At 38.9% G+C, this 16263-nt stretch overlaps 3 protein-coding genes and 2 non-coding genes across 6 annotated transcripts; 1 reads left to right on the plus strand and 4 right to left on the minus strand.

Annotated features, from left to right (window-relative positions):
- Nucleotides 1-11: 11 nt before the first annotated feature.
- LOC132154220 (small ribosomal subunit protein eS8) lies at nucleotides 12-2527 on the minus strand. Its single transcript, XM_059562803.1, has 6 exons — nucleotides 2439-2527; nucleotides 1394-1500; nucleotides 1063-1162; nucleotides 681-856; nucleotides 353-482; nucleotides 12-170 (listed from the first exon to the last, which is right to left on the minus strand). The coding sequence occupies exons 1-6, from the start codon at nucleotides 2440-2442 to the stop codon at nucleotides 61-63; spliced, it is 627 nt and encodes a 208-aa protein (XP_059418786.1). The 5' UTR covers nucleotides 2443-2527; the 3' UTR covers nucleotides 12-60.
- LOC132155445 (small nucleolar RNA SNORD38) lies at nucleotides 568-637 on the minus strand. The gene has a single exon (XR_009437239.1). It is a non-coding gene; the product is annotated as a small nucleolar RNA SNORD38 (small nucleolar RNA).
- On the minus strand, nucleotides 1238-1343 carry LOC132155446 (small nucleolar RNA SNORD46). Its single transcript, XR_009437240.1, has one exon. It is a non-coding gene; the product is annotated as a small nucleolar RNA SNORD46 (small nucleolar RNA).
- Nucleotides 2528-3465: 938 nt separating the features above from the next.
- On the minus strand, nucleotides 3466-10955 carry LOC132154926 (E3 ubiquitin-protein ligase HECTD3-like). Of its 2 annotated transcripts, none has more exons than XM_059563657.1 (21): nucleotides 10320-10955; nucleotides 9918-10078; nucleotides 9159-9251; nucleotides 8681-8816; nucleotides 8459-8577; nucleotides 8063-8176; nucleotides 7739-7821; nucleotides 7287-7452; nucleotides 7115-7196; nucleotides 6735-6917; nucleotides 6121-6173; nucleotides 5925-5989; nucleotides 5747-5850; nucleotides 5512-5625; nucleotides 5329-5418; nucleotides 4762-4968; nucleotides 4488-4617; nucleotides 4139-4213; nucleotides 3961-4042; nucleotides 3804-3875; nucleotides 3466-3691 (listed from the first exon to the last, which is right to left on the minus strand). In XM_059563657.1, the coding sequence occupies exons 1-21, from the start codon at nucleotides 10665-10667 to the stop codon at nucleotides 3607-3609; spliced, it is 2562 nt and encodes an 853-aa protein (XP_059419640.1). In that variant the 5' UTR covers nucleotides 10668-10955; the 3' UTR covers nucleotides 3466-3606. The 2 variants fall into 2 exon arrangements, with proteins under 2 accessions (XP_059419640.1, XP_059419639.1); XM_059563656.1 differs by having other exon boundaries at nucleotides 8459-8580; nucleotides 10320-10953.
- Nucleotides 10956-11838: 883 nt separating this feature from the next.
- LOC132154927 (medium-chain specific acyl-CoA dehydrogenase, mitochondrial-like) lies at nucleotides 11839-15871 on the plus strand. The gene is made up of 12 exons (XM_059563658.1): nucleotides 11839-11965; nucleotides 12471-12582; nucleotides 12663-12760; nucleotides 12864-12933; nucleotides 13873-13973; nucleotides 14106-14186; nucleotides 14299-14429; nucleotides 14513-14621; nucleotides 14733-14873; nucleotides 14962-15057; nucleotides 15171-15419; nucleotides 15510-15871. Exons 1-12 carry the CDS (start codon nucleotides 11951-11953, stop codon nucleotides 15579-15581), a joined length of 1275 nt encoding a protein of 424 aa, XP_059419641.1. The 5' UTR covers nucleotides 11839-11950; the 3' UTR covers nucleotides 15582-15871.
- The last annotated feature ends 392 nt before the right edge of the window (nucleotides 15872-16263 follow it).

Genomic DNA, 16263 nt, shown 5'->3' on the forward strand with positions numbered 1-16263 from the left:
CAGTAGTGACGTGAAGAGTTGGGGTATTTTTTTTAATGGTCATATCAAAGAGCTGTACATTTATTTGCCTTTCTTTGCTTTAATCTTCCTCAGGTAGAACTCCAGTTCTTTGCCCTCAAGGACGTAGCCATCAGCCCTGCCACACTGTCCTGGTCTGGAGGCAATGCAGGCTGAGGAAAAACAAAACCATAGATTAAACACTTCAACTGAAGGACAGTGGAGCTGCAGGCTGCATTTCAGTGGTTATCAGAAATGGTATAACTTCAGCACTGTTGTGTCAGTAGCAGAACTGGTTAAAGTTTCATCACGATCACATCAATGTCACATTAAGACCCCGCGTAACACGACTTACCAAGAAGCTTCCCCTGCAGGAACTGCTCCTCCAACAGAGGACTGATCTTGCTTTTCTTCCTGCGCTCATCAAACTTCTTCTGGACCTTTTTCGACCTCTTCTTGTTTAGGATTTCCTCTTCCTCAGGGGTCTGGATTGACAAATCAAATGAGAATTAGCTTTAAACTGATTACAGTGCAGGTTTCTGGTATCGAGAGAGTTAATAAGAAACAAGTCTTCCTCAGAGTCTTAAACTGCATCACTTTCATTCAGTAGCAGAACTGGACAATGTTATCATCAAAGAAAGACCATCATTAAGAGCAACCTAGACTTTATAATAAAAACTTACCAGCTTGGCACCCTTCTTCCTGCCAAGTGGAAGAGCGTAGTGAGACTCGTACCACTGTCTGTAAGGAGTGCTGTCCACAAGGACAATGCAGTTCTTCACAAGGGTCTTTGTTCTCACCAGCTCATTGTTAGAGGCATTGTAAACCACATCAATGATCCTGGTCTTGCGGGTACAGCCTGAAATGTCATTAAAACCCCATTAAAACTACCTATAATGAAACATCCAACAAAAGCTCAGCAAATGCATTGAAGATCAGGGTGAACATGTCTTTCTCAGATAACAATGATATCAATCAAGCACATTCAGTAGCAGAACTGGACAGATTATCTTCACTGAAAGCTGCACCTGTACAAGCAGCACAAAACATTTATCAGAAACGTACATTCTGAGCCCCATGAGAAGTTGCCCACGTCGAGCCTCAAAGCTCTGTATTTCTTGTTTCCACCACGGACTCTTACTGTGTGGATGCGGCGAGGTCCAATCTATTGAGAGAGATACAAATGTATATTTATATAACGCGAGAACAAAGGCCCATGAAGACCAATCTTGCACTCATCAATGTGTCAGTGTAACTATGACGAATCCTAACATTGGAAGGTCAAAGGCTTTGACCAAAACGGCCAAAATAGACCAACCTAAGGACGTGTTTTCATCACCCACATGGTCAGAAAGACATGCATAGATATAGCAAAACACATTGAAGTTAGATTTACCTTGGTGTTTGCAGGAGGACGCCCGAGTTCATATTTCCTTTTCTTGTGGACGGGCTTGCGTTTGCCACCGGTCTTGCGGCGTTTGTGCCAGTTGTCCCTTGAGATACCTTGAGTACAGAGACGCATTAGAAACAAATCTGAGTGAAATTAAACCATTCGTTTCCACCTCATATTTGAGTGTTCAGTTCTCCAAGGTTTATCCGCATGAATAATCGGATTCAGCAATAGGATTCATCATGTACACTCAAGGTTAAACATCTTAACCAAACATCGTTTGCTCCACACTTGTTTGATTTTTCCATTAGAGCACAAACCCGAGTCATCTGGCCCAAAATTCACTTTCGTACTTCATGGAAGAAAGTCATACAGATTTGGAATATGAGGGGGAGTACATAAAATTCACCTAATTTGTCCAAGTGTCGCTTTAACAGCAAAGTACGTGATGTTAAACAGCAGATTCGCAACAAGTGCCTCGAGATTCACATTAGCAGCAAGCTAACGATTTAGACGACATTAGCTCTAACTTCACAAGCCTCCCCACAAAGTTAGTTGCAACTGTTTGTGCCGAAAACATAAGCAAACGACAGCTGGTTAACATAAAAAAAAGTATCAAGGATAATTTTCAGTTCACGTTAGCTAGCCATGCAGCCTTCAGTAGCTGACACATGCGTCTATCAACCGTTTAGTCTCACGAACTGAACGGATTCTAATTTAAATTATACTTCTCGATACAGAAATAATTTATCTACGAATAAACCCGACTTGTGCAGGTCTCGGAGTACAACTACAGGCCTCATTAGTACTCTAAACGCTGATTGAGAGTATAGTACCCCGTGCGCGCAGCCATCTTGAGCAACGTCTCCAGCCAATTTTCCCATCTCTTCTCGTAAAAATGTTTTTTAAGGCATCGCAACTCCCAATTTGCGACTACATCGCTTGCAGTCGGTCTTTGTGATAGAGCACTGAGTGAGTTTTATCAAAAGAGTCATCGGACAGCACAGATGAAGACGGATTGTTCCAGCGACCACAATCTGAAAACACGTACCCATTCTCAGGCGCCGGCTAGAAAGAGGACTCGCGAACGCTCATGGGCGGGTTTCTAGCAACCACATATCGCGAGAATACCTAGAGAAATCGCGAGAGTGGTTCTTCGCTTTTACTGTCTATGGTTCTTCGGGGAAAATGGGAAAACACTGGACTGCCACCACGCGTTTAGTAGTTTTTAAATGTAGTAGGTGTACTGTAACTCATCTGCTAAACATATAACTAATAAGTTTTATTTATTATTTATTTGACAGTTTGTACAAACAACTTGACAACAAGAATATACATTTTTGCAACAGTAGGAACAGGTGCATGAAAAGGGCCAGATCCTTTCTTGTAAATCATATTCTCCTATTATGGCAAAAACATATTGCAGTTTTTTTTTATCACTTTTTGAGGGCTTTTGAATAAGAAAGACACTCGTAAACAAACAATACCTAGGCTTCACTCTCAAGTACATAGGTTTATGTATATGAATTTGACCCGAATAAGGAAATTAACCAGATATCAGTCCTTATTATTGGTAATAGCAAGCCCTTGAACAATGTCCTTTTCAGAAATGAAGTCTACATGAAAATGTGTCAGTTAATGGACATCTAGCCTAGAAAAAAAAATAATTCACCTCACCAAAAAAAAACCCCTTGGCTATAACTCTGAACACTGTTCGGACTGACTTCTGAACTGAAGCACAAGATGCTCTTTGGATTAAGTGTTGGATCATGATGGGTTTTGAAGTTCATGTATTTATGGAGTTCTTTAAGTTCATGCATCAAGCCTGCATTTATTCGAACAAAATTTTAATATACTTTAAAATATAATTTATTTCTGTGATGCAAAGCCGAATCTGCAGCATCATTACTCCAGTCTTCAGTGTCACATGATACTTCAGAAATCATTCTATTATGCTGAAATCTTAATATAATAGTACAATTGATAGAATTCTATCAATGCTGAAACCTTCTACATAAAAATGTTCCTGCGTTGTCTCAGACTTTATGGCCATAAGTTTGAAAGAACGGCAAACCAGGTATTGTTTATAACATATTTATTTTTACCTCACAGATGTAATTGGCAATAATGTAGGCATGGTCATATGCACGGTGCTGGAGGCTACAGTTCATTTATGCCAAAATCCGGTGTGTAAAATTCGTAAACATGGCAAAATCAGGTTACTCCTCCCAAGGGCTCATGTCTGTATCAATGGCCACACAGTTATATGCAGCATAGCGAAGCTTCTCTTCACAAACTTTAGCACTGCGGATTAAACACAATTACAATGCAGTCAAAAAAAGGTGACAACATTTTGAGTTATTATGCAGCAGAAAAGACCAATTGCTTACACATATATTATATTACACAATCACACCTTTGGTATTTGGGTAGATAAAGGGTGCTGGAACATGTAGAAGATTGAGGAAGTGCATCTGTGGTTTCGGATCTAGACAAAAATGCATTTGTTTAATGTTTATTTAGACCATGACCTAAATGTATGCAATCTCAGTTTTATTTTCTCCATAACTTACCCTTGTTTGTCTGGGAAGATGTAAATTGGAGCAGGAAGACGACTTCTGCCAGTCACAAACCTCAAAAACCTGCTGCGATCCTCTGGTTAAAGTGGAAATAAGCATGTGAAAATTAAATACTTCCTTTTGCAAATTACTAGAAACAGCTGTTTCATGTACACCAAGGATCCTTACTAACCATTGGTAAAGTTCATCAGGGCTTCCCATAAGTACTGCACTCTGACATCTGTTTGTTCCAAGTCTTCATATCGTGCTGATAAATAGAAAAACATATTTTAACACTTTATATTAGTATACATGCACTATATTAGCAAACATTGACATAAAATTCTATCAAAACTATAGAATTATTTTGGTAATGTGCCTCTTGAAATTCAATTTCAATTTGGGACCTAAAGTAAAACAAGCTGGGAATGACTTGTGTACAGAGCTGTAATATTTTCAGTTTCATCCACTGTTCGCTCCAGTGCCTGAAGCAGAGAACATCAATTATTTAATGCTCATGTCACAGCTGTTGTATAACTCACTGAGGCGTTTAAGGGCCTCCACTGTGATCTCTGGGTCTCCACACACTTTCTTCTCCACTTCTTGCCATGTCAGGAGATCAAGCACAGCTTGCGGCACCACTTTCACCAGTCCTGCCTGCATGGCAGCAATCTGTGGTGCAGAAAACAGCACAGAATTTTACTGAGTGACCGAAAAAATAACCATATGTTTAGTACGTCTTCCAAAAGAATGTTGTTGTTTTTTCTGTTAATCCCAATTATAATAGTCTCAATACACTCTGTAGTGTAGTATTACCTGTTCTCTGCTCTCTTCTAGTCTGGATTTCTGAACCAAGCGGATGAACTCCATCCGGTCTTCATATCGGACCACCACTCCACTGCCTCCTGGGATCAGCTCCACCAGCCGGCCGTCACTCAGGGGTGTGGTGTACACAAGCTCCTGGCCAAACTTAAAGTCAAATGTCTCCTTGTCCATATGCTCCATAGCCTCCAACAGCTTCACCTAAGGAATCACACCAAACATGTGTAACATTAAACAAGTCACCTTTATTCATATAGTGCTTTATTCAAAACAAATCTCTACAGAAGACAAGTGTCATAATTCAGTTCAATTCAGTTAAAGTTTTATTCTCAATTTATAAGTGTCAGAACAGTCAAATTAATAATAAAACTATAATAATGGTCTTTTAAAACCCAACTAAACAAGCCAAAGAAGATAGTGGCAAAGAACCCAAACTACATTAGGTAACAGAAATGAAGAAAAAATAAAAGGCTCTATCGACTGACTAGTTCTCCTCTGGCAAAAGAGTGGTCAACACCATGATGCAAAGATAAGACTGAGGGAGATATTTTGGCTTCTTACCATCACCGAATCTACTGCAGGAAAGTCTTTGGTCCAGCTGACCGCTTCTCCAATCAGCTGCTTCCACACCAGCCCTGGTAAAGCCAGAACCTAAAGGATAAATATTATGAAATCATATTCTTTACAGAACGATCGATTAACGCTATTGTGCCACTGCAATTACACCACAAGACCAGCACTGACCAGAAAGTCTTTTCCACGCAGAGCTGCACCCATTAGTTGCCCAATCCACTCCAACTTGTGGAATTCTCGGCATGAAGGATTTGGCACATAGAAGTCTCTGGCCTCTCCAGCCCCCTGATCCAAAAACAGTTTAATCATTATATAATGATAAGTGAACAACTACATCATCAGTTCCATTAGAGACAACTCTGGACTATAGAAAGAAAACGACTGCATCTGTCAAGTTAGTTGTTACCTGGTTAGAAGTTCTCGTGAAGAATGGAAGTGGCATGGGACACTCTGATGAGCTGGGACAAAGTTCTTCAGACATGTCTGCCAGGCTGTCTCGAAAACCACCACCTACAAGATGGAAATCTCAGGTGAGGATAATGTGTTTTATTGAGTGGGTGTGAGGACGCTTATCTCTATATGACCTTGATCGATGATGCCTTCTGCAATGAATTTACACTCCCACCATTGGTCATATCGTGCAGGCCACCTGTAAGAAAGAGAAAAATATTGGTATGTATAAAGCATAATAACATGATTGTTTCACAATCATAATTAGTATGTTATAGCGCATTTTGACTATTTAAAAAGAGTAGATGCAATAAAACAAAAAAAGACTACCTGTAGTCCAGAGTCTTTTCATACTTGTCAGACGGCTTCAGACCCTCATACACCTGCATAAACATTACAGAGTATTCACTGTACATTGTTACACTTCAAATGGTAATAGTGTTCGAGAAGATTTAATTTTTTTTTTTTTTTAAATTTCTTAAGCTTACCAAGGCTGTATTTATGTGAAAAACAACAATATTGTGAAATATGATCACAATTTAAAATGACTGTTATCTTACTGAAAATATTGTAATATTCCTGTGTTGACAAAGCTAGATCACACGATCTTTCAGAAATCATTCTAATGTGCTGATTTGGTGCTCAAGAAACATTTCTTATTACGATCAATATTGAAAACAGTTGTGCTGCTTAATATTTGTGTGGACATCATTTTTCAGGATTGTGTGGTGAATAGAGAGAACAGCATTTATGTAAAATTTAAATGTACTGTAATATATTTTAATGTTTTTAGTGTAAATTTTGATCAATTTAATGTGTTCTTGCTGAACAATGCAGCGTTCATTTCTTAAAAAAAACGTATTTGACACCAACTTTCGAACGGTTTGACGCAACCACAGAACAATGAATTTTGCAAGGGTATTGACACTTGTTTTGTGGACTACCTGAGTGAAGACAGCATTTTTGCATGTGGGGTCCAGAGTGGGATTGTCACGGTGCTCCATGGCAAGGCGACGGTTGATGTAAAGGCGGGGCATGAAGTTGGGCTTACTGGTTTCAGAGTCCTTCAGGCACTGGGTGATGAGGGCAGAGCGACGCTTCGACAACAGCAGGAACTGCTTTATGCTCTAAAGGGCAGAACACAGTTTGAGGAAACAGAATAATTTGGGGGGCACAAATTAGGACAGAAAATACAAACATCATCTTGATCATTTAAGTGACTGAGGGGAAAGATGAAGGACAACACGTACACATAGACGCAAACTATTCAATGAAGGTGTAGAGAATGGCACAAGATAAATTTGCCCAAGATAAGAGTACTAACTTTGATCTGGTTGAATGTTCCAAGGCTGTAGTCCCATGCAGGCACCATATGAGGCAACAGACTGTCCAGGAGTGTAATGAACCTACAGAAACACACAAAAAAACAACAACACTAAGAGCTGCCAAAAGCTCACATAACAGACCTCATTATGTCAGACATTGGTGGGTGTTACCTCTGAATGACCAGTGCCCGGTGATAGAGGACATCAGGCAGTGTGCCCTCCAACCTCGGGTAGCGCACTAGGTTGGGAGACTGGAACACGTCTGCATTCAGGCCCAAGTCACGCTCGCAGGATGATTTGATCTTTAGACCCCTGATCCGTACATCAATTCCCTCATCTACAGCAAAATGTGATTATAGAAAAGAAACATTATAAATCAAGATGATTTTCTCTTTCAGATGACAGCGTGCATGTCATGTCACAGGGGTGTCAAACTCAATCCCTGGAGGACCGGAGCCTTGCAGTGTTTTGCTCCATTACACATACAATGTAGTTTACAACTGAGCCTGAAGTACTTGATTAGTTGGATCAGGTGTGTTTAACTAGGGTTGAATCTAAACTCTGCAGGGCTCCAGCCCTCCTGGAATTGAGTTTGACACCCCGTCATGTCAGATAAACCTTACCTCGACATTCCTCGATTCTGATCTCTATAACAGGCAAATGTGATGTCATGTCCTCCAGAACACAAACCTCTCCAATTAAGTTGCTGTGACAGAAATAAAGCCATGCTGTTGCAATATTCAGAATCTTATGTGACCTTTACATATATATAACTTGAAAATAGTTTTTCTGGTAATTGGTCCCAGAAAGTAATTAGTAATAAAAAAAAATGCACGAATCTGATAACAAAATATCAAAGTGACATTTATTTTAGAAGAAAAACCTTTTCCAGACAAAATATTGCACCAAAAAAGTTTGTTAAGCTTAAATAATAAAAAGCGACTTACTCATCTATTGTTACGTCACTGTATTTCTTGAGATTGTCTCCCTCTCCACCATAAACAGTCACTCTTTTGGGCATGTAGTTATCATCTGTTGAGTCCACTGTTAATATCAGTTTGCTAAAGAAAGAAAAAAATAATAATTTATTTTGTTTATAATCAGCTTTTTTCAATCAGACTCAAATCGGTTTAGTTTTCTGTAGTCTGATGAGCAAAAGACAGATCAAATGGCATGAAATGCCCCCAAAATCTGAACGATTTCATACAATAATGTAGAAACATTGTTCTTATTTCATCACTTACAGAATTAAAGTTCAGACAGTCAGTCCCAAAGGTTGGATTTGGTGCATTGTGAACAAAGTCCATGATAATTAGAGTGGCTAGCAGATCAGTTCTCCTTACTTGACCACAGTGCCCCTCTTCATGTGCAGCCGGATCCAGTGCTGCCCCTGCATGCCATCACTCTCCCAGTATGTCTCAGTGTCTCCATCTGTCAGGCAGCTTGCACCACCACTGGGGTCCTCCTTCAAACAGAAAAACTCACTTACTAGTCCAGAACACCGGATGTGTTCACGGCTCTCTGCTCTTCACTTTAATGTAGAATAATACTAAGCCCACACATACCGAACTAGAAGAAACATCAATGCTAGTCACGCATTGCTTCACACTGCCAAGGTTTTCATCTTCTTTCCCAATTTGGTCATAGAAGTAGTGTACAAGGTCCTCATCGCATTCAAATGTCCACGTAGGAGGTACATACCTAGAAAACAGAGGTTGCATGCAGTCCATCAAAGGATTAGGCAGAGCCAGGTCAATAACATCATTTTTTCCTGGTCTATTAATTTATTCATAAAATTCAATTCATACTGTACATGCAATGAGTTAGATACACCTCTGCTACAATGAAGAAAAACGCTTCATAAGTAGAATGAAAATCTTAGTTTGGAATTATCTTTTAGAAACAAAATAATTTGTTAAACTGCTTTACCGCTTATTAATATTACAATATATTAATTAGACTCTTGTTCGCCAAAAATACAAGATATGGTGCAAACACACAGAAAATTTGTACCTTTAAATTTCTGTCAAAGCATCCACTCACCTCAGCTTTCGAACAGCGCCCTCGTCCGGCTCTGCCACCTTGGGTTTGACACCCATGTGTAAGCAGTTTTCCACATCCACCACCTGCTCCCACCTACAAAGCAATTCAGGAAAAATATTGGTACTTAACATCCAATAAATTGTCAGGATACAGTTATTTACAATCAACAGTTTAATATCTTGTAATTGTGAATTCAAACACTAAGCTGAATATGTAAATTTTAATAGCAGCTTAATTTTAAAATAAATAAAAGAGGTGTTACCTTAAGACCACAAAATCATTTTCTACTTTAAAGTAAATGCTAAACTTCAAAGACTTGTGGTCTGTATTTTACAGTTTTTAGAAAAGCTTTTTATGCTCACCGGGGTTGCATCAATCAATCAAAAATAAAATAAAACAATATTATTGTGAAATATTATTGCAATTTACAGCTGTTATCTATTTTAAATTGTAATTTAATCCTGGGTTGGAAAAGCTGATTTTTCAGCATCATTACTCCAGTCGTCAGTGTAACATCATCCTTCAGAAATCATCTGAATATGCTGATTTGATGTCTAACCCCGTTTCTTGTTATTATCAATACTGAAAACAGTTTAATATTTTTTTGTGGAAATCCTTATCCCTTTTATTAAATGATCATTTGATGAATTAAATTTCAAAACAACCACAGATTTTCAAACTTTTTTTGATTCAATGAAATGAAGTATGTACATCATGGATCAGTGAATTGGAGAATGCTGGGCTGAGGGTGAAACAGACCTGCTACAAGGTTTGTGGTCATATCCAAACAGCTGCTGTTGTCTGCTGATAGTTTCAGGGGACTCCACTGGCACAAGCCTGTCTCCACCTTCAGTGTGTTTACACACCAGGATCCAGCCCTCCTCTATGTCCAGACCAGGACGATACTCCTCCAGCTGCTCCTGTGATGGACAGACGAGTCACACAATCACAGTGACAAACAACACAAGATAGGCTGCCTCGTGCCCATTGATCAGAAGAGTGGAACATTCTGAGAGCCACAAACACACCAACACGTTACTGCCGTGACGTCACGGACCAGGAAGTCCCGTGTTTTCGGGTAGCAGTAATGATACAGCAGATTAATCCAAAAACCTCTCCTGACACCAGTTCTCGACAACATCTCATACAAATAATGCATACCTTGCTTATTTTGACCCACAGGCCATGGCTGTTGCAATACTCTTGCCCCGTTGTCCGTATACACGTCCCTTTTTTAGGCTCGATGTTACACTTGCATAATTTCTTGTGTGGAGCCTGATGTGGGCCTTCCCACACCGACACCAAACTCTTGCCGCCTGAGTTGCCAGTTGTTGAAGAGGACGCGGAAGCGGAGCCCGACGACGAATCCTTACAGATTTTGTAGCAAACCTCTTTCGGCACGTAACACAGGGACTCCGGCAGAGGCTCACTTTTTCGGAAACATTCAATGCACTTGTTTAAAAACCGTATCCTTCCCAGGAGGGTGTGAGGGTTGTCGTCCCGAGACATCTCCTGCTCAAGTTTGAGTGCGCTAACTTAACTTAGCCGGAGAGCTAGCTGAGGATGTGTCAAGACCGACAGAGAGCGGCTCGGCCGTTAGCGAGCATTACACTCACAGAGACTTTCCCTTTTTTCCCGGTTTGGCCGCTTTTACTGAGATCCGATGTAATAAACGACCTGTACGACAACAGTCTAGACACTGTTAGTTGAGCATTGTTACTCCCGCCAGAGCTTTCTCACGGATACTGGCATCTGTCAAGACAGCTATGTAATAGACTGTAGAATAAAACGGGTCTAAAGGGCGGAAGTGTGTTTACCTCATCCCCCACTGGATAGATACACTGCCTGTTGTTTAAATTAGAGTAAAACTGTTAAAACTGAATAAAACGTTGACTGAAAATGTAGAAATCTTTTATTTCCGTTTTGATTATTAACATAGTATACACTAAAATAAATATTATATTTTGAGTTTCGTATTATTTGATATTTTCGTTTTTTTCTTTCTTATTTTAAGTCATGATGTTTGCTTTAAAAAATCCTACCTTTTACATAAGTATTAGGATTATTAAAATAATTAAATAATATTCGATTGGGCCTCAGAGTTTTCAAACCCTCATAAGCCTACATATTTTGTATATGTCAAGTTCGTTAATTAATTAAAAGTAGTATACTGTACTCTTTGAATGAATTAATAATTTCTATTCAGTGGGATGTTTATTGTAAAACAGAAAAGTAGGTTGAAGCAAGAGATTTTTATTTTTTATTTTTTTAATACAAAATTTGACCCTCGGACACAGCTCCTGTCTGTGAAATCAAAGCTAAAGTTTCAAAATCTAATTATGAAATAACAAGCATCAAAGTTTGATTTCAACCATTAATTTCACTATGATTTCAATCTTTGACATGGCCTTACTCAGTCAATATTAAAGATATAAAGGTACATTTTCACAGAATCTTCTAGATCTTTATAAAGGATGATTTTATGTAGAAAAAAAGTAAATCTCACACACAAAAAATCAGCTGGGTTTTCACAGGCAGGGTCACAAATATTAATACGTCTATCAAGGAGAAAATTTTCTTCAATTTGACTAATGTTTTTTTCAACAAATGTGGATAAACAGATTAAATATTTTATCATCGTTGACGTTATATAATAAAAGTAGGGCAAAAGTCACTAGAGCGACGGTATTTAATCACGTGATAAAACGGAGGCCGATGATTGGTTGGTCCTTCATGTTTACTGTGAGGTGAACGCTGTAAGGGCATTGAAGGATCTGAGTATTGTCACTAAGATGATTTTTAATAAGGTAAATACGCATTCCTATTGACGTAATTGTTAAACAGTTTTTATTTTGCACATACTTGCCATTTTTATTAATGTCATATTAAGAGATAGCTAGTCTAGCGCTAGGAATTCCCACAGCTAGTCTAGACGCATGTTAGTGAGGAAATCATTGCATGTGGGATTATGTAGTTATCCTAAATGTGATGAGTTAACGTGAATTGGTGAAGTTGAGAAAGTTTTAGCTCTTACCCTGCTCGTAGGTTCACTTTGATTGTTGTAACCCTGCCTATAAACAAAAGTGCTTAACCTCATCTTGTCATACCGTGCATAAATAGGCTATACTGTAACATACTCATTCTTTATACGATTTTATTGTTTTTTTTACTTTGTACAATTAAAAAAAAGTGATTAAGTCCAATAATGAACATTTCCTTGATGACTGTAGAATGACTTTATCTGCACTGTGGTAAATCTTTAAACCAGTTGTGTCAGTGCAGGAATGTGTAATGATCTGTATTTGTGTACAGGTTTTGAGGGCAGGTTTTCAGGCTGGACGCAGGTTTCAGAGTACTGGCCCTCAAGCAGGTGCCAGAGCTGCTATTGCTGCCTCGAGAGAAGCTCACGGAGGCTTCAGCTTTGGTGTGTATAATGATCCTGTGTTTTTAAAAATACCACAGCATTGTTACACCATCCCAACACACTATTCCTCAATTTAACAGAACTAACTGACCAGCAGAAAGAGTTCCAGGAGGTGGCAAGAAAGTTTGCACGGGAGGAGATTGTCCCAGCTGCCCCGTCATATGACCGAAGTGGTGAAGTAGGTTATTTAAATCCATATGTCCACCATTTTGCATTTATATATTTTTAGATTTGTAATATAATAATAATAATCATAATCATCTCTGATTTCCTCCTTGCAGTATCCATTTCCTCTCATTAAGAGAGCATGGGAGTTGGGTCTAATGAATGGACATATTCCAGAGGACTGTGGTAGGTACTTTAAAGACTGATGGCCAAAAATTATTACTTTGTCATCATTTATTCACCTTCACGTAACTATAAAACCTGCATGACTTACTTTCTTTTGTGAAACATAAAAGAGGACATTTGAATAATGTACTACTGATTGCTTGTTTCTGTGCAATTACAATAATATGACTACAAAATCATATCTGAAACCAAATGAAAGCTTGGGAACAGACTGATATTTAGGATGTTATTAGCTGAAATGTAGCACAAAAGTCACATGAAACCCTTTAATGGTGCTTTTTATGGCATTTTAGTGCTTGGCAGTGTCAAGTTTTGCGAAGCCAGGCCTTCAGACTGATCGCAGAAGGTCTGGACTCATTGCAGTTTTCATTAGCCAAGGGCTGCCAAAAGGCCATCTGACTGACATGTAAAGTAATGACAGTTCTTTCTGTTCAAAAGTAGATATCCTTAGACCAGACCGGTGTGCAATCATTCATTTATTCAAGAATGTCGTCTTCAGTCATCAAAAATCTATGCTGTGAACTTCACATACCTTTGAAAGTCTAGCTTTTAATTGATCCTGACAAGCGCTCATTGTCATAGTTGTAAACACGACAGCTTTCTTCTTTTGTGAGGGGGTTTGGGCTCACTAAGGCTTTGTTTCCAGGTGGGCTTTCAAAGAATACAACACACCGATATCCCGGACATCCTGTAGAATTCAAACAATCAGATGACAACTCTGAAACTCCCAAAGTGTTTCCTATTTTGGTTGGACGTCTGATGCATTAGACTGAGACTAGGCAACCTCAGGCTTCCTTCTGGTCATGATATTAAAAAGAGTACCTAAGATGTTCTTCACAAATTTACATGTGTTTAATGGAAGAAAGTAAGTCATAGGAGTTTGGTACAACATGAGGACAGCTATTCCTTTAATTCTGACCATATTGCCATACGCTCCAGGTGGAATGGGTCTGGGCATATTTGATGCCTGTCTCATCACAGAGGAACTGGCCTTTGGCTGCACTGGAGTACAGACAGCCATTGAGGCAAACTCTCTGGGAGTAAGTGGAGGTTTATGAACATATTTCTAACTAGGCTTCATTTATTATTTCAATTAAATTGTCATTTGTGCATAGGACTTATTCCAGAACTTACTGTTATATGTTAAAATGTAATGTGGTTTTACTATACAGCAAATGCCTGTCATTATTGCTGGTAATGATGCCCAGAAGAAGAAATATTTGGGCAGAATGACAGAAGAACCACTAATGTGTGTAAGTGTGTCATCTTTTTTCTAATAATCCATATTTTTGAGATTTATATAACATTCCCATAGCAGTACATGAGCACACACGTTTGCTAATTAATATGTTACTTTGTCGACAGGCGTACTGTGTGACTGAACCAGGAGCAGGCTCTGATGTGGCTGGGATAAAGACCCGAGCTGTTAAGAAAGGAGACGAGTATGTGGTCAGTGGTCAGAAAATGTGGATCACCAATGGAGGAAAAGCAAACTGGTAGGCAAACTACTTCAGTTTCACTTCAGTAATTCATAACTGTGTTTTGAATTCAATATAAACCCTTCTGTTTGCATTTATAGGTACTTCCTGCTGGCCCGCACAGATCCTGATCCCAAATGCCCTGCTAGCAAGGCTTTCACAGGCTTTATTGTTGAAGCTGATACCCCAGGAGTCCAGCCAGGCAGAAAGGTACAATCTGCTGTCAACTGCAGTCTGATGCATTTAGACAATACTTATACACTATATTAATAACACTATAAAAGCACTACTTGCTTATGTCTACATTCTTCTGTTCACCAGGAATTAAACATGGGCCAAAGATCGTCAGACACCAGGGGGATCACATTTGAGGATGTAAGAATCCCGAAGGAAAATGTATTGATTGGAGAAGGAGCTGGCTTCAAGATTGCCATGGGTGCATTTGACAAGACCAGACCACCAGTAAGTGTTCTTTTGCAGTTATTATTGCTAACAAATTGCAGTTGTCTAATACGTCACGTCATGTCAACCATCTCTTGATGTTTTTCAGGTGGCTGCAGGTGCTACAGGACTTGCACAGAGAGCACTGGAAGAGGCCACAAAGTATGCTTTGGAGAGAAAGACTTTTGGCAAGTTTATTGCTGAGGTAGGTGTCTGTTTCAGTAGACATTTTTTACAACTCAAACTGATTCCATTAAGTTAGTAAGACAGTAAATTCTAAAATTAATGAATAAACTGTGTTTGTCTTCTGACCCCCAGCACCAGGCAGTGGCATTTCTTCTGGCTGAGATGGCCATGAAAGTGGAGCTTGCCAGGATGGCCTATCAGAGAGCAGCCTGGGAAGTAGATCAGGGCCGCAGAAACACCTACTATGCCTCGATTGCCAAGGCCTTTGCTGGAGATATTGCAAACCAGTGTGCTGCTGATGCTGTCCAGATCTTTGGCGGGAATGGTTTCAATAGTGAATATCCTGTGGAGAAGCTAATGAGAGATGCCAAGATTTACCAGGTAAGGATTGTAGACACAAACCTTGTTTATTTGAATTTGTGTCAAAAATGTGCTTAAATGTGCTGAATGTCTTATTGTCTGCATCCACAGATTTATGAAGGGACCGCACAAATTCAAAGGCTCATCATCTCAAGAGAACACCTTGGGAAATTCAAACAGTGAACCTGTAAACCCAGGACTTCCATGCCATAAGCCAATTGTTTGTTAGAGCGTATTTTGTACATGTTGATGCTTTTGATCAATAGATCTCAGGATTGTATCTCACAGACTGTAAATTGCCTCCACAGAGCTCCAGTGGCCTTATGTCATATCAGCATGACTTGCCGTCTTTGTGTTGAACAACTGTGTTGATCAAATGTTAAGCTGAGCAGTAACATAGTTACACAGCATGTCCTCATATTCTTTTTGTAACTGATGTCTTCAAAATCAAAATAAATAATCTACTTTGAAAACATCTGTCAATTTCTTGCCCAAATATCTATACCCCACTTTCAAAATGTTGTTAATGAATTTGAATTACCCTACATGATGTAATATTAAACTTTGTCCTGTATTTTGAGTGTAACTCTGTGACTTCATGATTTCCCCAAATACAAAAAATCAAAGTAACTTCCTTTGGACCTACACAAAGTACTTGTATCATTGTAATCCCTTTCTATTTTTTTTTTACATTAAATAGAAAAAAAACTATATTAACCAAGTTACTGAAAAATAATACACAAATAAATATTATTTAATTTATGGTAAATATGTGTTTATTAGCAACTGAACCGATGTTTAGTCCCAAACTATAGAAATTAGTTCATACTGAGTGATAGATTAAATTGGGCTAAAATTATTTTGT

The sequence above is a fragment of the Carassius carassius genome, chromosome 12 (assembly GCF_963082965.1).
Source record: "Carassius carassius chromosome 12, fCarCar2.1, whole genome shotgun sequence".
In the NCBI taxonomy this organism is placed as follows: domain Eukaryota; kingdom Metazoa; phylum Chordata; class Actinopteri; order Cypriniformes; family Cyprinidae; genus Carassius; species Carassius carassius.

Excerpts from the sequence above, each read along its gene's own strand:
- LOC132154220 (XM_059562803.1), bottom strand. Across the intron at positions 857-1,062 it reads CTTCTCATGGGGCTCAGAAT|GCTGTACCCGCAAGACCAGG; the intron begins GTACGTTTCTGA and ends ATGACATTTCAG. Across the intron at positions 171-352 it reads CCTGCAGGGGAAGCTTCTTG|CCTGCATTGCCTCCAGACCA; the intron begins GTAAGTCGTGTT and ends GTTTTTCCTCAG.
- LOC132154926 (XM_059563656.1), bottom strand. The coding sequence starts at position 10,667 with ATGTCTCGGGACGACAACCCTCACACCCTCCTGGGAAGGATACGGTTT. Across the intron at positions 8,581-8,680 it reads TTGATGTTTCTTCTAGTTCG|GAGGACCCCAGTGGTGGTGC; the intron begins GTATGTGTGGGC and ends TTCTGTTTGAAG. Across the intron at positions 4,618-4,761 it reads TAGAAGAGAGCAGAGAACAG|ATTGCTGCCATGCAGGCAGG; the intron begins GTAATACTACAC and ends TCTGCACCACAG.
- LOC132154927 (XM_059563658.1), top strand. Across the intron at positions 12,934-13,872 it reads ACATATTCCAGAGGACTGTG|GTGGAATGGGTCTGGGCATA; the intron begins GTAGGTACTTTA and ends CATACGCTCCAG. Across the intron at positions 15,420-15,509 it reads GAGATGCCAAGATTTACCAG|ATTTATGAAGGGACCGCACA; the intron begins GTAAGGATTGTA and ends CTGCATCCACAG.